This window comes from Colossoma macropomum, unplaced genomic scaffold (genome assembly GCF_904425465.1).
Source record: "Colossoma macropomum unplaced genomic scaffold, Colossoma_macropomum, whole genome shotgun sequence".
NCBI classification, from domain to species: Eukaryota; Metazoa; Chordata; class Actinopteri; order Characiformes; family Serrasalmidae; genus Colossoma; species Colossoma macropomum.
Genome location: NW_023494796.1, coordinates 25679333 through 25702149, shown reverse-complemented (window position 1 = coordinate 25702149; position 22817 = coordinate 25679333). Strand labels below are relative to the sequence as shown.

General features: G+C 39.0%; 1 protein-coding gene and 1 non-coding gene across 2 annotated transcripts in view; both read left to right on the top strand.

Moving 5' to 3' along the window:
• The first annotated feature begins 9952 nt into the window (after nucleotides 1-9952).
• trnas-gcu lies at nucleotides 9953-10034 on the top strand. The gene has a single exon. It is a non-coding gene; the product is annotated as a tRNA-Ser (tRNA).
• Nucleotides 10035-12669: 2635 nt separating this feature from the next.
• The window catches only part of rela (v-rel avian reticuloendotheliosis viral oncogene homolog A), a 35746-nt gene continuing 25598 nt past the window's right edge, over nucleotides 12670-22817 (top strand). The window contains exons 1-3 of the mRNA XM_036583191.1: nucleotides 12670-12870; nucleotides 20817-20852; nucleotides 21648-21784. Coding sequence (XP_036439084.1) covers nucleotides 12864-12870; nucleotides 20817-20852; nucleotides 21648-21784 — 180 coding nt within the window. The 5' untranslated portion in view covers nucleotides 12670-12863. The remainder of the gene's footprint in view (nucleotides 12871-20816; nucleotides 20853-21647; nucleotides 21785-22817) is intronic.

The following is a 22817-nucleotide window of genomic DNA, read 5'->3' as shown; positions in this document are numbered from 1 at the left end:
CCTGCTTGTGATGCATCACAGTGTAGGATAAACTCCAGATCAAGGTTTAGATAACCTAACCAGAGGTTTAGACACGCAATCCACCAGGTAAATCAGGATGTCTTGATGTTGGTCTGTCTATATGATGTGCATTTTGTTGTGGAGATCAATCTTTGTTTTCATTGTGTTTCTCTTTGCCTTGCTCTGTTTTGACTCTGCTAGCAGTTTCTTGTTTGGGGATATTGAAAGTAAATCATGCAGCAGTTTGACAATGCATGAGACATTTCTGATATGTGCACTTTAATAGGTCAGAAATCCCAGGACCTTCCTTAACTCACCCACTGTTGCTGGTCTAAATTCCTTGAAAGCCTGCACAGGGGCACTGTTCAATGGATGATTTTAAATTTGTGCATTGGTTCAAATCATACATTCAGTCTTTTGCATTGTAATGAGAAATAGAAAAATGCAAGCAGTGGAAATAAAAAGTAAATACTGTTAGATGTTCACCTGAAGTGTAAGAATACAGTGTCATCACTATAGACCATTAGATCTGTCTCTGGAAGTTCTTCACTGAACTAATGTTTCGCTCTGAAGAAGCTGTTGAAAATGCTTGTTTGGCTTCTCTCATAGACGTGCTGGGATTGGGTTGTTGATTCCTCCTATTGGAAAGTCCTGAGTTTAGCCTTTTCTGGCTAACTGAGAACACACTACCCTCTGTCACAAAGGTTTAATTGTGAGAATAATCAGGGATTACATGGTTTCGAATGAATGTACTGCATTGTTCTTGAGTTCCCATAAATTACGCCTGATGCCAGATGAGATGGGTCCAAAAACGTTCTTGGCTAATAAAAGATTCTGATTGGATAAGAGATCAAACCACTCTTTTGGTCACAAAGGATGACTGATTTGTAACAAAACAATGAATCAGACAAGTCAAGTAAGTGCCCTTAGATGTTCATTCAAAGTTTTATCACAGACCAATCAGAACAAGTTCTGCAGCATCTTTACTTTCTTTCTATAATTCACCATCGGATATGCTTGAGCATGGCTTGAGCATGATCTTACATCTGCATAGATGACGAGGTGGCCCAGTGGTTACGGAGATGGACTGCTAATCCATTGTGCTCTGCCTGCGTGGGTTCGAATCCCATCCTTCTCGTGTAAAGTTATTTTATGGTCTTTGGTGGGATTTGCTGCACAAACATCCAGCTTTACACGATGAAAACCATAAATTCAAGACAGGTTTATGGCTCAAAACAAGAGTTTTTGGGTGGATTCTTTTGGGTCTTAGGTTTTTTGGTCTTCTGATACAGGTCTGAGCTGTCTTCCTCTTTATAATCCCATTTTAAGGTAGTTTTGAGTTTTGATCTGTTTATTTAAAAATACAGGTAATGAAAGATTTCAAATGTCTGCTGTTAGATGATTATGTAAAGTATAACAAAGCAAAGTCTCATCATGTTAGACCAATCAGAACAAGGCCTGGAGGAGTTTTGTCACCATACTACACAGACCCCCAAAGTCGTGGGTCATTCTGTAATTGGCATTATGCCCTTATTGGGATCTCCGGGTCTAAGCTGTTAGCCTTCTTCCAGGATGACCACACGAGTTTTAAAAGAGGTGAAAACCACTCACAGTCTGGTCATGTTGAGCAGTGTAGCCTGAGTGCAGGTCAGCTTGAAGCGTAAGAATACAGTGTCATCGATTTAGACGGTCAGAACTGTCTCTGTGAAAAGTTCTTCATTGGGCTAATTGTAGCTTTCGGACACGAATGGGTCAAACTAGCAGTGCCACTGATAACTTAGGTTGTAGTAGGATGAGGTGACCGTATGGTTAAGGTGATGGCCTGCTAATCCATTGTGCTCTGCATGTGTGGGTTTGAGTCCCATCCTCATTGAGTGAGGTTGGTTTATGATGTTTGGTGTGAATTGTTACAGGAATGTGGCGCTTTACTCCATGGAAAGAGAAATTTTGCAGAAACTCTGAAGAAGCTGTTGAAAATGCTTGTTTGGCTTCTCTCATAGACGTGCTGGGATTGGGTTTTTGATTCCTCCTATTGGAAAGTCCTGAGTTTAGTCTTTTCTGGCTAACTGAGAACACACTACCCTCTGTCACAAAAGTTTAATTGTGAGAATAATCAGGGATTACATGGCTTCTAATGAATGTGCTGCATTGTTCTTGAGTTCCCATAAATAACGCCTGATGCCAGATGAGGTGGGTCTGAAAACGTTCTTGGCTAATAAACGGTTTTGATTGGCCAACCTAGGATGCCAGATAAATGTGACTTAGATATACTAGCTCCATCTGATATAAGTAGAGCTGTTTAAGGTCAACAAGATATCACTAAAAACCTAAGAGATCAAACCACTTTTTTGGTCACAAAGGATGACTGATTTGTAACAAAACACTGAATCAGACAAGTCAAGTAAGTGCCCTTAGATGTTCAAGTTTTATCACAGACCAATCAGAACAAGTTCTGCAGCATCTTTACATTGTTTCTATAATTCACCATTGCATTACCGAGGTGGCCGAGTGGTTAAGGCGATGGTCTGCTAATCTATTGTGCTCAGTAGTTATTAACCCCGTAATTGTCAAAATGGTTGACGAGTTATGCGTGACGTCACGTGTGAAATATGTAAAGAATTTTCCCAGGAGTTAATGTGTATAAAAAATGTAAACAACTATTGTAGGATGTAAAGAATTTTCCTGTGAAAAAATGTCAAATTTTTCCCAGGGTGAGCGTTGGTGGGAAAGTGTGAGCAAATTTTCCCCATTGAGAAGTGTAAAAGAAAAAAAATGATGTGAATTTTGTATAAAAATTTAAACCGTGAAAAAAAATGGCTGGTCATGAATTATAAGGATAAAACTTGTGAAAGATGTTGGCTATGGAGTTGGTGTTGAGGGACCAGGTGAGGTTCTGTGATGTGGACACCGAGGAACTTGGTCAACAACCATCTCCTTAGTTTTGTCTACATTCAGAGACAGGTTGTTGGTTCAGACCCACCACAGTCGTGTCATCAGCAAACATGATGATGTGGTTTGAGCTGTACTTTGCAGCACAGTCATGAGTCAGCAGGGTAAACAGCAGCAGACTAAGCACACAGCCCTGAGGGGCACCGGTGCTCAGTGTGGTGGTGCTGGAGATGTTATTACCTATCCTGACCAACTGAGGTCTCTCAGTCAGGAAATCCAGGACCCAGTTACAGAGGGAGGTGTTCAGGCCCAGCAGGCTCAGTTTTCCAATCAGCTGCTGAGGGATGATGGTGTTGAATGCTGAACTGAAGTCTATGAACAGCATTCTGACATAGGTGTCTCTATTGTCCAGGTGGGTGAGAGCCAGGTGGAGTGTGGTGGAGATGGTGTCGTCTGTTGAGCGGTTGTGGCGATATGCAAATTGCAGTGGGCCCAGTGAAGGAGGAAGCTGGTCTTTAATGTGCCTCATGACAAGCCTCTCAAAGCACTTCATGATGATTGGAGTGAGTGCAACGGGGCGGTTGTCATTGAGGCAGGACACTGGAGACGCAGGGATGATGATGGTGGACTTGAAGCACGTTGGAACGACTGCAGTGCTCAGAGAGATGTTGAATATGTCTGTGAGAACATCAGCCAGCTGTATGGCGCATTCTCTGAGCACTCTGCCCGGTATGCTGTCGGATCCTGGTGCTTTCCGTGCGTTGAATCTGTGTAGAGTTCTCCGCATATCAGCTGTGGACAGACACAGTTCACTTGGAGGAGGAGTGGTTTTCCTCGCTGTTGTGCCGTTCTGTGCTTCAAACCGATCACAGAAGTTATTTAGAGTGTCTGGAAGGGTCGCATCACTGTCACAAGCAGGTGGAGGTGACTTGTATTTGGTGATGGCCTGGATGCCCTGCCACATGCACCGTGTGTCAGCAGTGTTTTGAAAGTGATGGATTTTCTTTGAGTAGGCACGCTTAGCCTCTTTGATGGCCCGGGAAACTTGGCTCTTGCTATCCTGAGGCTTGCTTTGTCCCTTGACTTGAAAGCCTTGTAATGGGTTCTCAGCAGCATGCACACCTCTGCAGTCATCCATGGTTTCTGGTTGGGGTGAGTTGTGACGAGTTTGGAGACAGTAACATCATCAATGCACTTGCTGATGTAGCCAGTCACTGATTCTGTATACTCCTCCAGTTTGATGGAGTCACCGGAGGTTGCTGCCTCTCTGAACATCTCCCAATCAGTGTGCTCAAAACAGTCCTGAAGAGCAGAGATAGATCCTGGTGGCCAGGTTCTCACTTGCTTCTGGTCTGGTTTGGCACGTCTGATGAGCGCTCTGTACGCTGGAGTGAGCATTACAGAGAAGCCTACTCAGACCACATCTCTGTGATGCTCACTCCTCACTCCACACTCATTTTAAATTAAAATGTGGATATTACACCTACATCAACGACATTTTGACCGAAATGAACAAATAGTTTAGAACCACCAAAACCCATGTCGAGTTGTATTTGGATGAGGTCACGAGACGGATGGCCTATTCAGATTCAAACACACGGACAGTTGGCGCACATTCTGGGCTTCGAGGAACAGAAGTGGATAGACCCTACTAAAACCAAATTTTGACAAGGTGCATTACAACCCGGTCAGCAAACACATTTTTGATTAAATTTTAATAGAGTTAAAGACTCTGAAACGTCAAATTCGAATTTGGAAAAGTGATCGTGAAGCTACATTTTTGACCGATCCGAAAAAAAATGTCTGCTTATTACGCCGACCCTAGTCAATACGTCCGCTATTACACAGAACAGGCTGGGGCTGGCATAGAAGGTTTCAGCGGAGCGCCCGTGCAGTACGGAAGAGGTATCGGGGTTTGTTTAGACTGGCGGTGCCGCTACTAAAATCGGGGTTCAGCTTGGTCAGACCGCACCTCAAGACCGCTGCTAAAAATATCACAAAAGACGTGGTTTCTGCAGCGGCGGGGAAATTATTGGGAAACGTGTCAGAAAGGTGGCAGGAGGGCGAAGGCCTGGTGGTTTTGAGTCGTGCGAATCGGCGCATGCGCCCGCCGGGGAGACGCGGTTCTGCACCTTTTAAAAATAAAAGCGTTTTTTCAAAAGGCTTCAATCTGAACAGGAAGCTGGCGGGTGCGCTCTCCGTCTTAAGAAGAAACAAAGAGCGAGCGGAAAACCGGTGCGGCCCGACATATTTTAAAGATGTCTCTCAAACACAGCGCCTCGGCGGAATGCATGAAGGCCGAGTTGGACCTATTTACGATCCCTATGACGCAACACAGTATAGAATCCTACAGATATGTAGAAACGCCTCCGATCACGGCCATCACCGATAACGGACCCCTGGAATTTTTCATAGCGGGGTCGGGGACACCTACGTCGATCTGAACCGTTCGCTTTTGTACCTCACGTGTAAAGTTACCAAAGCGGACGGAACCGATCTGGCGGCTAGCGCGGCCGTAGGTTTGATCAATTACCCCGCGGCTACTCTTTTTAGCCAAGTCGACCTGTCCCTCGGCGATAAGCTCATTTCTCAGAGCGGTTCGCTGTACACCTACAGGGCCGTTCTGGAGTGTTTGCTTAACTATTCTACTCTGGATTCGCGGCGGGGCTGTTGGGCACATGGACGAAGCTGACCCGAACAGAGACAATGGTGGCTTAAGGTGGTGAAATGCTTATTGCGAAAGGAGCCGAACGTTTGAATTGATGGGGCATTTGCATAACGACTTCGGATTTCAGGAAAAGCCTCTTTTAAATTCTGTCGACGTGAGAATAAAATTAGTTCGTAATAAAAACGAACCTGGGCTATAAACTTCACATTTTATCGGCCCTTTTGTACCTGAAAAGTGAAACTGGGCCCAGTGTGAAACTGGAGCACGCGTCAGCTTTGCTCAAGTCTAACGCCAAGTACCCGTTAGAGAGAGTTAACGTGAAAGTGTTAAGTGGGCCAAGTGCCAAAATTCATCGCTATAGGTTTCGTTCATAAGGAAGCTTTTAGCGGATCTTAGGCGCGAAACCATTTTAATTTTCATCATTACGACGTGGAATCTTTAAACCTGACGGTGGTCCTATCCGTCCACGCCTCTTCGACCCCTTTTTCCCAGGCAGCGCTGTCTGCGCGAATATCAAAGCCTGATCGAGGCGACGGACAGAGGATTGAGGGACCAGCCTTTGGTCATCTCTCGTGAAGATTTTTCTCAGGGCTACTGTTTATTCGCGTTCAACTTGACCCCCGACGAAAGCTCCGGTGACCACGTTTCGTTAATACAGTCGGGGAACGTCAGGCTAGACCTCCGGTTTCGAGCACCTTTGCCCAACACCATAAACGTCATCGTGTTTGCGGTTTTCGACAAGTACAGGACTGTACGTCCGACGCGTGCGGACATCACTGAGTGTATTTTCTAAAACAACCTATGAAGGGTCTTAACTTTTCACAAGTCCTAAACCCTTACAGCCCCAATTCACAAGAAAACGATCGCTCGGTTAAAAATACGTGAAAAGTTTGCTGCGGGTAGATTCTTACTGTCGTATTGTACACGGTGTGCAAAGATGTGTTTACTGTTGTGATTTCATCAATAAATGATTCAAAATGATCTTTCAATGTCTGAGATTATATATTTCAAGAAAATCGCTACACTTAAAAAACAAATGTTTACTTTATTCAAACACACAAGAAACAAAACATTAAAAGAGTTGAAAATATGAGATGATGCTTTAATGAAAAACATATGAAAATGTACTTTGATTTAGATAAAAAAAATGACATGATTATTTAAGCATGCGTATGAAAAAACACACGAAAATGTACTTTGATTCAGATAAAAAATGATGCGGTTATTTAATACAGGCAGAAATATTTTTAATACGTCATCCACCCCGGAGGCTCAAAGTATCTTTTTCTATTTCTGTTTTTTTAACCTGTGAGGTCATACTCACCCGCGTGCTAAACGTTAAAGAGTTATCCCCGACCCTTTCATATATTTATCATTTTCCAACTCCCTCCTCGCAGAAGAATTTCCCAACGCCCCCGAAGGAACGTTAGCGTCCGCCAAGCTGCGAAGACGGGTTTGTAATTCAGCTTCTGATAAGAGGTTGCTGCTTTTAACAAATCAAATATATGACTCCCTTCCACGACACCCCCTCTGTAAACAAATTTAATTAAAAATTAGCATAAACTACGAATCATAACCGCTGCTGTTGTGAGCGATAAATGTATACTTTTTATATCTGTTTTTTTCTAAAACGTTTAAAAAACTTTGCGATGCAGTCGTGACCCGTGGCGCTGCAATGTCGACCTTCATACGTGACGGCGTGTGTCTGTATCGCCGTTATTTTGATCGGTAAATTCACGCTGGGTCTTTCTTGAAGGACCGCTGTGTTTGGTCCTGTTTGACCTGTTTGACAGGCTTAACTTTGAGCTGACTCAAAATCCTGCTTTGTGGGGCGAAAAACTCTGGTGCATGTGAACACAGTAGATGTAATCATTTTAGATTATTTTGCATGTATACTCTATTCAGTATATTTTCTGAGCACAAATCAGATTTTTAAATAAACCATATGACAAAAAGTGCCTTCATTCATCATATCAAGTTCAGTCAAGATGGCACAAACCATAGAAAATACAAATCCCACTGGAGCAGAAAGAGTACGTGTTGCAAACGGTTTAAATGAATACTGTTAGATGTTCATCCAAAGAACATGGATAGAAAGTTTCAGCACGTCAGATCAATCAGAACAAGCCCTGTGGGAGTTTCCTCATCATGCTAAATGTAGTTGTAGGACGTGAAGGTGTTAACCTGCTAGTGTAGACTGGTTGGCCATAGATATACATAACTAGATGCTGTGTTGGCTCCAGCCAGGCACGTCAATGACGCCGCCATGTTAGGGCGGTCAACATCACTGCTGGACTGCATTCAGTACCATTACAGAGCGGCAGTTTAATAAAGATACTGACCAAAATTATACCATTTCAAGAATATTGCACTCAGAAAGTGGGATAGGATTATATAATGGAGGGAACGCAGTGATCCACGCTCATGTTTGTGTGATGCGTATTGTTTGTGTGTTTATGTAGACATGGCTGTGTGGTTGGTGATGCTGTTGATGTGATTGTTTTTTCTCTAGTTTTATATTAAGCATATTTCATTTAACAGTCTATTCAGGGGATCTTAACTTTATGTAGTTATTTATTTACAACAATGGTTAATGCTTTGTAGTGGTAAGTTATAGCATTCCCTAATCCGTGTAGATATTCATAATAGATTAACATTAGAACCTTCTTACACGAACCTGGAGTTGGCTTCTTATTTGCCAGCTTCTTGTTCAAATTTTCCCGTTCCACCTTAAATGATGCAGCTTCAGACACCAGTAAGTAACTGCTGCACCGTTTAAGGTGGAATGGAGAACCTCGCACAAGAAGCTGGCCAATAGGAAGCCTGCTTTGCTTCATCCTTCTTACTGTGTTTTGGGGGGTTATTTTATTTTTATGTGCATTAAAATTGGAAGTGATTCACACATTGATGGATTTAATGTTATGTGTGAGATTGTGTTTCTACAGCCTAAAACTCACTGCACATCTTAATGAAAAAAATAAGTTAACACAACTTAAATACTACAGAAAGTTGGAGTAACTTAATCTGAAAAAATCAAATTAACTCAATAATGATATGTTGAGATAGTAAATCAGTCATTTTGAGTAAGACAGTTTAAGTAAGTCATTTTGAGTAAGACTACATATTTTGAGTTAAGGTAACTATAGCTAAATGCATTATATTCACTATTTTTATTTAACTTTACATGCAAAAACAAACAGGCCAATAATGGGTTGTTTTTAAAGACTGTTAAAAATTTACTGTGGCTTAATGTGAAAGACAGAATAAAGATTTACATTTAAATGATTGGGAGATTCATGCTTTTTTCATAACTTTATTGAATTATTTGAGTTGAATAAACGTATTGCAATTTAGTTTTAGACTTCTCAGCTTTACTTGATAATTATTTGGTCAGTGTAACCCTTTTGAGTAAAACTCACGTCATTCCTATTGGCTCTTAGTACCATATATTTACATGTTGGGCATGTCTCTTCACCATCTGTGTGTTGTCATTCTCCCCAGCCTACCCTCCCTTGCGTCATTAAGACGTATAAACTTTTGTGAATTATGTTGATCAGTACTGATCAAAAATCAGAAATAAAAGAGCTGAATTACTAAGATCCTCTTTATTGTGTGTGGTTCTGTTGTGGCTGAATGCTGCAAAGACAACATGTGTGTTTTACACTGTACTGTATTTGGTGTGGTGGTCTGTAGTGCAGTTAAAGTAGACAAGATAGTGTTCCAAATGTTTATGATCATATCTCTGCAATACAGTAGGAATTTGTCAGAATTGAAGCATAATGGTGAATTTAATTTACAGTTACTTAATTATATTGAGTTAGAACAGATTAAACATAAATCCCAAATATGCAATCATTTTAATATCAACAAAACAAATGGAGTTAATACAGTTTACTTCATTTACTGAAGTGTAAATGAGTTATTGAACTTAAAATATTTAAGTAATCAGTTTCCTCAAATCATTGGAATTGACTTAACTCATCAGGTTTTACAGCATATCGGAGCTCGCGCTTAATTCAGTTTTTAACATCAGGTGCAGACTGGATACTTTCCTGCTGGTCCGGACGGTTAATTAGCACGATCAGTTCTCAAAGTAATAAAAGCTACCGAGAGCAGCCCGTGCAACCTAGATTAATCTGTGTCTGAGGATTATAACAAAACAAAACTGGTGAAAATCGGTTGAGTAATAAGGAAGTTGTGACCGATTTAATCCTGAGACTCTCTCAATACAAGTGAGCTCGTTCACAAGCGGATCTTGACCGCACCAACATGGCGGACGCGCAGACGTATCGCCTCACATAGAGAACAACAGACAACGCGGCATCTGGGTATGTACGTCTGTGTGCTTGTCAGTGAGCTGACTGGGCCTGTAGCCAAGAACAATTTGCCGGAAGCGACGAGGTGGCCGAGTGGTTAAGGCGATGGACTGCTAATCCATTGTGCTCTGCACGCGTGGGTTCGAATCCCATCCTCGTCGAGCGAAGCTGTTTTTGAAGAGCAGATCCACACAGGCTTCATCTGAACCTCACCATGGATCACCACTTCGCTGCAGAGCTGGTTCTCCTCAGCAGCTGAAGGTTTTCTGCCTCCTGCAACAGAACAAAACCACAGACTGCCTGCTGATCACTTTCTCTTCTTAAGGGATGCTGAGGTGAGTGAACCGCAAGAGACTTTCACACTCAGCTAGTTTTACACCAAATAAGCTTTGTTTTGTTTCTTTGTTGTTTGTATGTTTATTTCTGGCACGTATATGCATTGATATTTGTGTGTGCATGTTCACAGATGCTATTATCACAGATACCCAAACAAAGATATGTGTTAGGATTATGTTGTATATTTATTGTTAGTAATATTGCATGTAAAGTAGTTAAATAAACTAAAGCTGAAAAATGTTCAGTGGAGGGAGAGAGACAGAGAGAGAGAGAGAGAGAGAGAGAGAGAGATCATAATTTTGTTTGTTTTTCTGTTTTTGTTTTAGTGTGTAGGCATGTGCATTTGTGTGCATGCAGATACACATTTGTTATTAATTACATAAAGCTAATTAATATGGGAATGTTTTATTACTGTTGCTATTACTCCTTTATTATCACTCAGCCATTGTAGTATTATTATTATTATTGTTGTTGTTGCTGTTGTCGTATTTTATACAGTCTTTTATCTCACTTTCACAACATTGACCAAAAACAATGGTGAACAGATACAGGAATAAAGAGGGTTCGGGTAATTCAGTAGACGTGCTTATTCCAAAATCTGGGCTGCTGATTGGCCGTCAGCATTACATTCTGTAAGCTATTAATGTCAGCACTTTTTGATTAGTCTGCGTTCGTTTACACCTCACTCTCATTTCTGCTTTAAGCCACACCCACTTTCGGTGTAATTATTTATACTTTTATTTATTACTTTTATTTCTACGCTTTTCCAAAACACCATATAAATATTTCCATTATATATTTCCATAATAAACTGCACTTTTATCAATATTATTTGGAATAAAGGCACCGAGGCTTCAAAAAAAAGGTTTGATGATCACGATGCTGCCCATGTGGAAGAAAACTATGTGTACATACATTTTCATATATTAAAAATATATGTGCAATATATATGATGTTTAAAATATGTGTGGTAAATGTATCTTAATGTGAAAAATGTAAAAATTTAAATATATGCCAACACATGCACATATATATCAATGTATTGAAATCTATGCACATATGTAGAAGAAATATACGATTTACAAATCCAACATATATGAAAATATATATTCCTTTTGTATGTGACTAAAATAAATGAATAACCATCTCTGGATATTTATTACAAAAGGCCTGTATAGAAAATATATTATAAAAATGCAGTATAAGGCAGAAATGAAAACGATGGCCATTTTCATCCATTTTCAAGTGTAATCAATTTAATCTATTTAACCTATTTAATTTCAGTTAAGTTTTCTATCAACATTATTTTTAAAAAATGAAACGTTTTGCTCAGATTTGGACCAAACCATATACACTAATAGGTCATTTATTGTTCTATATACACTTATGTTTCTATGTACACTTGTCATTCTATATGCACTTATTGTTCTATATACATTTATTGTTCTTTATAGACTAATAGTTCTATATACATTTGTTGTTCTGTATACACTTATGTTTCTATATACACGTATAATTTTATATACACATAGTTTTATATACACTTATTGTTCTATATACATTTATTGTTCTATATACACTTATTGTTCTACTTACATTTACAGTTCTATTTACACCTATAGTTCTACACACACTCATAGTTCCTTATACGCTTATTGTTCTACATATGTTTAGTTCTATATACACTTATAGTTCTATATACATTTATTGTTCTACTTACAGTTACAGTTCTACACACACTTATAGTTCTACATACACTTACAATTCTTTTTAAATCTATAGTTCTACACACACTTGTAGTTCTTTATACCTTTATTTTCTACGTACATGCAGTTCTATATACGCTTATGGTATATGGTATATACGCATGTATTGTTCTATATACATTTACTGTTCTACACACACTTACAGTTCTGTTTACACCTATAGTTCTACGCACACTTACAGTTCTATTTACACCTATAGTTCTACGCACACTTATAGTTATTTTTCTATATACAATTGTTAAAAACAACACATTCTGTCTCTAACTAGACACATCAGTGTGTTCAGTTACAAAGGACACATTCAGGGTTACTTTAACACAGAATGTATTACATCAGAAAAAGGTATGAAACAAAAAGTGTTAAACTGAGTAACACAGGTTAGTGCGCGGTAATTTAATACACCTCCTCACTAAAAACCCCTGAAGAACCACTTTCATTAAGAGTGTTTAGCCAAGGAAGATGAAAAAGGAAAGAAAGAAACAACCTCAGCTATAGAAATAGATATGGAACAGAAGGAGGACGAGGTGTTAGTTACAGTAAGACCGATCACTTGTACGAAAACTTCAATACAAGCCAAACTCAGAACGACGCACATGAAGCGCGCGGCTCCTTTAAGCAGACCCACGTCATTCCTTCGGGTATTTCCGCAGCTGCTCACGCGAGAAAGTGACTGTGTGTGAGAGAGAGAGAAACAGAGAGAACGAGAGAGAGAGAGAGAGAAACAGAGAGAACGAGAGAGAGAGAGGGAGGGCGGCGGAGCTGAAGGAAGCGAAAAAACCTGCGACTCTACTTTTACTTTTCCGACTAAAAGAGCAGCGCAGGCGGACGGGCGGGTTTTCTCCACTCTGCGGGACGCTGTCGGTCGTGTGAGCGGGAGTTGGAGCCCAGATGGCCGGTAGGTTTGTCCGCGGAGGGAGGGAGAGAGGGAGAGAGGGAGAGAGAGAAGTTTGTGTTGTTTTTGTTGTGTTGTCTGCGGGGAAAACCCCCCTCTACACACTGAAACGCTGAGCGGAGTTTTGGTCCGATGCAGCTTCAGCCTGCAGAGCGAAATTAGGACCCCGTAGCTGTGAGATTGACTGAGCGGGAGAAGGAAGAGAGGGGAGGGAGAGAGGAAGAGACGGCGCTGCCTGTGTGTTTGTGTCCCTTTAGTTCAGCTCGGTTAGAGAGAGAGAGAGAGTTGGGGCCTAACGGCAGCCACCAGCTCTGATGGAAAATGGAAAATGGAGGGAGGGAGGGCCTCGTTCACTTAGAAAGACGTTTCCTCATGTTGTTGAACAGACTCCAGCTGAGGGTTACTGGCCCTGCTGACCCCTTACAGCCCAATTCCTCACGTTACTTTATAAACCCACCCACATTTTCAGCCAGCAGCGCATTTATTCCAAGCCTCGGCTGAGTTATGTGAGTCGTATAAACAAAACACGTCCCTTAAAGTTCATTTCTCGGGCCGTTTTGCTGCCCTTTTTCCACTCGTGGTTCCCACGTTGCGGGGTGACGTCATGCCCCGGCCACGGCCGGCGCGTCACCCTAATAGGCCAGAATAATGAAATATTAGGGCTAATAGGGCGCCTCTTTTGCTCTGTTTTGTCCTGCTGTATAGTCAGCCTCAAGTTCACAACAGTGACTTGTATGTGACATTTAAGCTCCTTTAGCCTGATTGGAGGGTCCTGTGTTGGTATATAGGGGTGGGTTGAGGTGGGTGTGATCTGCGTTTTGTTATGAATCTGGGCAGACCAGGTCATTCTTCAGGACAGCAGTGAGGTTCTGACTTCAATAACAGTTTGGACCGTTGGTGGTTAGATGGATTTTTTTTTTCCCATCCCCAAGTTTTTAGTACAAAAGGTTTTAAGTCTGATCCAGCAGGTTCTCTTGGAACTGTCTAAAGAAATTTCTATAGTACTGTTTATACAGAAGGTAAACTGGGACAGATTTTAGTTCACAGCAGATGTAAAAATAGGCTTTTTCCACACAATTTTCAATTCAGAAATTCAATTCTCATTCTCTTTTATTGATTTTCTAAATAAAAATAAGTTGACACCGTTCTCCACAGAGAACAAAACATTTTCGGCTAGTTTTTAGTGCACAGTTTCTATGTATTTACTGAGTTTAACACATTAGAAATAAAACATATGTGCCATTATTTTTGCACAGACCACATTTAATGCTTTCTCTTTTTCCCCCAATTTGTTAGAGTAAATAAACAGTACGTTTGTGCTAAAATGTGCGTCATTGCGTTCTCTGTAGAGTATTTGTTAACCTACTTTCCCTCAATCAACAAAACATGTAATTTGACCAGGGGTGCCCAAACTTTTACATACTACACAGATAGAAAAATGAAAATGAAAATAAAGAAAGACTGCATGTCCTTGTGTGAAGCCAATATAAAACAGAGCACCCACACTGTAAACAATACAAAAAACAGAACTGCCTCATATTCAACTGCATCAGCATTATTGCAGTCTGAACCGTAATGTACAGTGTTTACAGTGCCGATGGTGTCAGTAGGAACTAGCGAGAAACCTATACATGCTTCTACAAGGTTCTGCTTTGAACCAGCCCCTCATAAAAAAAGAAATATCAACATTAACAAATTAGAATGTGTCCAAAATGTACGTGGAGTTTGCCATAAACATTGACCATTTTGAAGGGTCCATATCCAACATTTTAATTTGTTCCCTCAGATTTACATTAATGTTTGGGTGGGTTTATGTATGAAGAACAGCCATCATTCATTTTTACATGACCGTTTTCCAGCCTGTTTTTGTTACTGTACCTTTTATTAAAAAATGAATGTGTGTAGATGAGCTCTGTTTTGATTGGCTGCCCAGTATTGAGCCTCATTCAAAAAGCAGCCCAGGCTGAAAGCCTCCTTATAACTTCAGTATGAATGGGTGGGGCTAAACTGCTGTGAGCTGAACAGGTGAATATATATATATATTAGTTTTTTGTGACATCACAGAGACGGTGAATTCAAAGTGGGCTGTCTGAGCAGTTTTTTCATACATGGACTGGGTGGCAAATGCTATGTTTTATAAAACAATGTTTACCAACTACATAAACGTCTTATATTTCAGAAAAAAACAGGTTCTCCATCATACGAGACCCTTTACCTTAACGAAGTTGCTGTTCGCTTTCATGGCTGGATTTGAAGTGATCAATGAGTTGATCGTTGCTAAGAGACTACTGAGTTTTTTCTCCCCGTTTTAAGTTAAAAAATGATCGTCTGTTTAGAGTCTGTGCTGGTCAAAGCAGGAAACGTTAAGCGCTACCACGAAATGAATTACTTCAAATGAACCTACCCACAAAATCCAGTTCTGTGGACCAATAAAATAAACCCAAATCTCAATATGAAAGGTCCACCAGAGTGCTTGCCCATGTCTGACAGCGCATTAAGCCTGTGTTAGTATGTATTTTAATTCCATTTTATTTTTAATTTATTTCACCATTTTATTTCGACTAACAATATGGCCAAACAACTTTTAAATGTTCCTTAGGCTATCAAAGTACATTCAAAATAAGAGTTAGAACTGGGTGATTCAAAAAGATTCGTCCGATTTCAAAATGATTTATTTCACTCGTAAATCATTACAGAACAATGAAGTAAGTTGTAAATGGTTTAAGTGAGCATAAAGTTTATTATGTAATTGTACAGGTGCTCAATATGAACCTCCTCCAGCTGTACGGACAACATCAACGCCATAGTCAGATTCATCCTATACTCTATAGAGCATGTGGGGTGTCACTGTACTCACAGCTCTTTCAGTGCAATTTCGGAGATCATCCAGTATTGTGGAACCAACGACGAACCCTGTGAGCTGTTGGAGCTGTTGGAAACTCTATGACCCCCTCTTTCAATTGATATGTGATTGGTTCCTAGACGCCTCACGGCTGTAACAAAATGACGCTTTGAAATCAGATGAATCTTTTTGAATCACCCTGTATGTGATGTCTTACTGTGTTCATTTATTTGCCTAAACTAATGGTTAAGCATTTAAAGATAAACATTGTCAGTATTCATCTCTGTTAGTTTATTGTGACCTCTCCTCTGTAAGCAAGTAATTTAAACTACTGCACTCACCTTACCAATTTAACCCCTTTCTGCGCCTCCCTAATGGCCATTCCAGTAGCAGAGTGGTCACCTTGAATATTTTTAATTATACTCAAGTAAAAAAAAATAAAAAAATTAGATTAGCTTATTAGATTAACTGGGACACTTTTCTGGCTGTGTGTGAAACATTGTGACTATGTTGCACTGCTAGGTGAAAAGGGACAGGTGAGAACCACCTGTTGTGAAAACATTTTGCACCTCTCCACAAAGACGCCGCAATAAAAGCACATTTATGAACATTGTCTTACTTGCTCACTTATGAAAATAAGAAATATTCCAGCAACATTATTGAAGAAAAAAATCACAGTTCAACTGAGGGAGGTGGAAATAAAATTTAAGGTGGTACTCTGACAAGGGGTCAAACCAGAACTTACTACTAGAGCTTTTCAGTACGCCATTAAAAGCAGTTTCACAATGAAAAATCTCATCCTCTCCATGTAATAATGGAGTCATCTACACTGACTGTACATCCTGTACATTAGCAGTTTGACCAGTTTAATTAGCGGCAGTACCTGATGAGATATTGTAACCGTAATGTGTGATCCTGTGGGTGTTCTGTCTCACAGCTTTACTCATTAGGTTTAGTCTCATCTTGCACTGCAAGACCTGTATTGCTGTATGTATAGTGGCAATGGAAACGGGGTAACATCCTGATCTACTGTTATTTGAGGACGTACAAACCACACCTGGTGAATGTTTTTCAGATTTGACACCGTTTCCGATTCTGAGGTGATGAGTAAATCTGATTGCAAATATTTAATCTGTCCAACAGTTTTGATCCCCCGCAGCTCGAGTTCTACAATGCACAATCGTCTAAATTCCTATCACGGAAGGGGTATAAATGCTGTTAACAGGCTCTCTGTAACTAATTTACCCTCTGTGTTGTCAATGGAATATACTCAGCTTTCATTAGGGTAAGCTGGACAGACTAGCCGACTCCTCCGATAGTATTTGAAGACAAGCTTTAATTTTTACTTAAGGAGTCAATGTAAATCTACATGTATATAAAAGAACAATGAACAACTGAATGGTTTTTAAAGTATCAAACGTCAGTGTTTAATATGAATATTCATATGAATAAGGCAATCCCATAGGACATCCACCTCATGAACCTGACCCATCTCATATAAAACCTAATACACAATATATTTTGAATACAAAATAGAAAAATACAAAATACAACAATCTCAACCGTCTTGTATAAAACCTTATCCAGAATACAAAACCTGAACTGTCTCTTATAAAACCTAATATGAAATACAAAAACCTGAACTGTCTCATATAAAACCTAATACGAAATACAAAACCTGAACTGTCTCATATAAAACCTAATATGAAATACAAAACCTGAACTGTCTCATATAAAACCTAATACGAAATACAAAACCTGAACTGTCTCATATAAAACCTAATACGAAATACAAAACCTGAACTGTCTCATATAAAACCTAATATGAAATAAAAAAAACCTGAACTGTCTCATATAAAACCTAATATGAAAAACAAAAACCTGAACTGTCTCATATAAAACCTAATATGAAATAAAAAAAACCTGAACTGTCTCATATAAAACCTAATACGAAATACAAAACCTGAACTGTCTCATATAAAACCTAATACGAAATACAAAACCTGAACTGTCTCATATAAAACCTAATATGAAATAAAAAAAACCTGAACTGTCTCATATAAAACCTAATACGAAATACAAAAAACCTGAACTGTCTCATATAAAACCTAATACGAAATACAAAACCTGAACTGTCTCATATAAAACCTAATATGAAATACAAAAAACCTGAACTGTCTCATATAAAACCTAATACGAAATACAAAAAACCTGAACTGTCTCATATAAAACCTAATATGAAATACAAAAAACCTGAACTGTCTCATATAAAACCAAATACGAAATACAAAACCTGAACTGTCTCATATAAAACCTAATATGAAATACAAAACCTGAACTGTCTCATATAAAACCTAATACGAAATACAAAAAACCTGAACTGTCTCATATAAAACCTAATACGAAATACAAAAAACCTGAACTGTCTCATATAAAACCTAATATGAAATACAAAAAACCTGAACTGTCTCATATAAAACCAAATACGAAGTACAAAACCTGAACTGTCTCATATAAAACCTAATATGAAATACAAAACCTGAACTGTCTCATATAAAACCTAATATGAAATACAAAACCTGAACTGTCTCATATAAAACCTAATACGAAATACAGAAACCTGAACTGTCTCATATAAAACCTAATACGAAATACAGAAACCTGAACTGTCTCATATAAAACCTAATACGAAATACAGAAACCTGAACTGTCTCATATGAAACCTAATATGAAATGCAAAACCTGAACTGTCTCATATAAAACCTAATATGAAATACAAAAAACCTGAACTGTCTCATATAAAACCAAATACGAAATACAAAACCTGAACTGTCTCATATAAAACCTAATATGAAATACAAAAACCTGAACTGTCTCATATAAAACCTAATACGAAATACAGAAACCTGAACTGTCTCATATAAAACCTAATACGAAATACAAAACCTGAACTGTTTCATATAAAACCTAATATGAAATACAAAAACCTGAACTGTCTCATATAAAACCTAATATGAAATACAAAAACCTGAACTGTCTCATAAAACCTAATATGAAATTCAAAAACCTGAACTGTCTCATATAAAACCTAATATGAAATACAAAAACCTGAACTGTCTCATAAAACCTAATATGAAATTCAAAAACCTCTGTAACGTCTATGGTATAATATGATTTGAGAGATTTACCAAAACCCTCTTGGCTCCACTGCATGCATAGTGTTTATGATCTTTCTTTAATGAAATATTTTTTGTGGGTTTCTGTGATAAACACATTTGTTTAGGTTTGCACAATTATAAATTGTGTTTATGTAATTTTGTAATGTTTACAGAAAAAAATGCACATAGAATCAGGGAGACTGTCCATAATTTTATTCATAATTTGTCGCTTCTCATATCAGTTTTGTCAGACATTGTATATTATGTCCATATTGTGCAGCTCTGATAACAATCATTCTTGTTTTTGGTTTCTTTTCATTTTCAACTGCTCCACACTGATAAACAAAAGCGATGAGTAAATGACATCACGTGTTGGATGGAGTTGGTGGGAAGTACATGAAGTCTGTTTTGTCTCTGTGGTTTGGAATGCATTGTTTCAGAATGAGGTCGAGGGTCGAGGGCCAGAATATTCCAGGCTGCAGACATTTATATTTACCAGTAATAGTTATTAGACATGAATGGGCGAGCAGTGTGGAGAAACAGACCGATTGTGAAATTTGATGGTAAAATGTGCAAGCGTAGGCCTTCTGAGGCTCATTAAATAGATAAGATAGATAGATCACTTCATTAATCCCAGAAATTCTTCTTAAATTCTTAAAAAAAAATAAATAAATAATATGGAGCGCTTCACGGATTTGTATGTCATTAGATGTTTTGGATCATTTATTGTTTATTAATGTTTTCACCTTGCTGTTTTCATCGTATCATTTCTGTCATTACTGTGCGTGGTGGAATATCTAATTATATAAAAATATATTTGAATACATTGGTACATTATTTGTACACTGTTGGACTGTGTGCATGTTCACATACTGGAAGAGTTTGGGAACGTGTTGATAAAATTTTTGCAAAAATCATTGGTTAATCCTGAGTTTAGTTAGTATAAAGCAGCTCTTTGCTAATGCTTTGGGTAAACTTATCCTAAATGCCCAAAGTATACTTGGTATGAAGAGCAGGTTTATGAGGAGTTTTTTTATTTATTTATTTTTTTTTATCCAAAAAATAAAGCAGTGCAACCAAAAGTGCCTTCTGTGTTATGTTTTGCCTGTAAAAACAACCAATAAACTTCAAGGAGTGAGAGTTTGGAGCATTCCATAGCTCGTGGCAAGGGCAGCGTGGAATGTCTGTTCTCCAGAGTGAGCTTGTCTGTGATGTGGTACTTAATGCTGCCATTTCAAGGCGGGTCAGTCTATATGTTAGCTGAGTGCTGGGCAATGTTAATGTATGTGAACCAACATAACTTTTGAGTTTTACCTTAGCTTATCCTCTCTCTCTCTCCCTCTCCCTCTCCCTCTCCCTCTCCCTCTCCCCCTCCCTCACTCCCTCCCTGTCTCTCACATCATTTCAAGCCGCTCCCTGTTGGGGGATTTTAGATGTGTGTCATAGCAGTGGTCACACTGCCAGGTCCACTAAATCAGCCACCGTGAAGCTTTGTCACATTAAACATTCAAAGACCACCGATTTTTGCTTGTGATCAAAGTAAAACTATCATGATGAAAAGTACAGTGTAAACTCGCCTTAACCATCTATGTATTTAACATGTCCTGTTACTGCAAAACATTCTCATTAGGTGTCCCAAAACGTTTGCTAGCCAGAGAAGCAGTTTTAGGGCATGTGGGAGATCTTCCAGCATCTGGAATCACATGTTTTCTTGTTGGTTCTTTTGGTTTTCAGTGCATTCTAGGAGTGGGTAGGACACAGATTGTCTCTTTTGTTTTGAAGTGGGTGGTGGGATGTTGTTGGGGGTGAACGTTCCAGTGCACTTGAGTAACTTTGTTGACCTGTGGTCAGAGCTTCTGGGGAAAGGAATTAGCTCAAGCAGTGTTGCACATCATTAGCTCATCAGTAGCTTCTCTCATTCTGTCTTTATTTTCTTTCACACTTTCTAGGATTATTTGGCTGGGCACAGCCCACCATGGGGCAAGGTAAGACCTGACTTTGTGTCTGTTTTTATGAACTTTGTGCCATTGTCTTTAGTGTTTTTTCTTGTTTGTGTTTTTATTTTTAGTTATTATTATTATATATATATATATTTTTTTTTTACATGAATAAAAATTACTTTGCCGTGGTTGTGGGTACACTATATGTCCAAAAGTTTGTAGACACCTGGTAATCCAGTATTAATAGATTGTCCCCTGTTGCTGCAGTAAAAAAAATCTCAGAAGGCCTTAAACTAGATGTTGGAACATTGCTGTGGGGATTTGATTGCATTCAGCCAGAAGAGCATTAGTGAGGTCAGGTACTGTTGTAGTGTGGTCAGTTCTGGATCACTACAACTCATCTTAAAGGTATTGGATGGAGCTTCATCAACGCTACGTCCAACGGGGGCTTCATACTCCTGTAGCCCATGGCTTGGCATTGGGCATGGCTCATGTGTGGCTGCTCTAGAGCATCCCTTTCTATTAGTCAGTGCTTTTCTGTGGAGGTCATACAAGCTGCGCGTGCAATTAAACACCCGTTATAGATGAATTTGCTCATTAGGAAGGCTGTCTGGATACTTTTGGTCATATAGTGTATAATACAGTACACAGTACTTTATGCTTCAGGAACAGAATTAGTCTTGAAATTAGGTTTCCTAATAGTTTTGGTATAAATAATGCAGCACAGTTACCTTTTGCTTGAGTAGTGTGCGCTATTTGTTCCCATATTTATATTTATTTTGGCATCAATAAATTATGTTGCAGTGTTTTTATCCATCAAATTGCATTTTGTCCCTCCAGGCAACCCATTCATAGAGATAATCGAGCAGCCCAAGGCGAGGGGGATGCGTTTCCGCTATAAATGCGAGGGGAGGTCAGCGGGCAGTATTCCAGGAGAGAAAAGCAATGATTCCACCAAAACACACCCAGCCATCAAGGTACGGCTATTACTGTCATTATGCAGGTTGTAAAAGAGGCTGGTAGCAAAACAGCCTCTGGAGACAAGAGGAAATCCTCAACTAAAGAGAAGCATCTAATTTTAAAGAAATACTCCACCATATTTCAGAATAATGTCTATCTACCACATCTCTTTGTATCGTCAGTTTTTGTGGACAATAACTTTATCCAACTTTGTAGAACAGCGCAGTGAAAAAGCAATTCGTGTTACTGTTGCTTATTCTAGGACAGGTTTTACACTGGGAAAATTTCATGCAACTTGTTGCAGGCGGTGAGTTGCCTGCAACATAATTTCTGTGCATTTTTTTACACAAAGCAATTCAAAAACAAAGTTGTACACAACTCAGTTAAGAACTTGTGCTCAGTACAGTTACTCCACTGGTTAACCAAATTAGCAATTTTATTTTTTTTAAACCATACTATTCTTGGTACAAAGTTATCTGGGAGGTGTAATTTACACATTTGCTGCATTTCATTGTCTCTGTACTTTTTTTCCAGATGTCATAGTTGTATATTCTTTTTTTTATATCTGTCTTTTATCTATCTAGGCTTCTTTACTGCATATTTGAGTTTTTTGTGAGGTGTGTGTGTGTGTGTGTGTGTGTGTGTGTGTGTGTGTGTATATTAAGCTTCTGAAAATTTAAGTGGCCATTGTGGTTATAGCCTACTTGATGTCTCACTCATCAAGGACCACATCTCGGTCTCCTTTTCTGTAATAATTTTTATCCTTTGGTTCCCAAATGAATCTTGAGTGCTGTGTAAATTTATGTAGGTGGGTCACCTTTTCATCTGCAGACTAAACTTCTATTCATTTTAAAGTACGCGATCACATTTATGCATTATTGTCATTTTGATTGGCTGTTTCAGGAAACTTTCATGAAGTTGAGACGCTCACAACTGTTGTAGCAGAGTTGCAGGATGCATTACATTATGCAACTCAACTGCAGTTTAGTTTCATGCAAGTTTAAAGCTACTGAAGTTACACAGCCGAATCTGTGGTAATCGTTGGCTGTC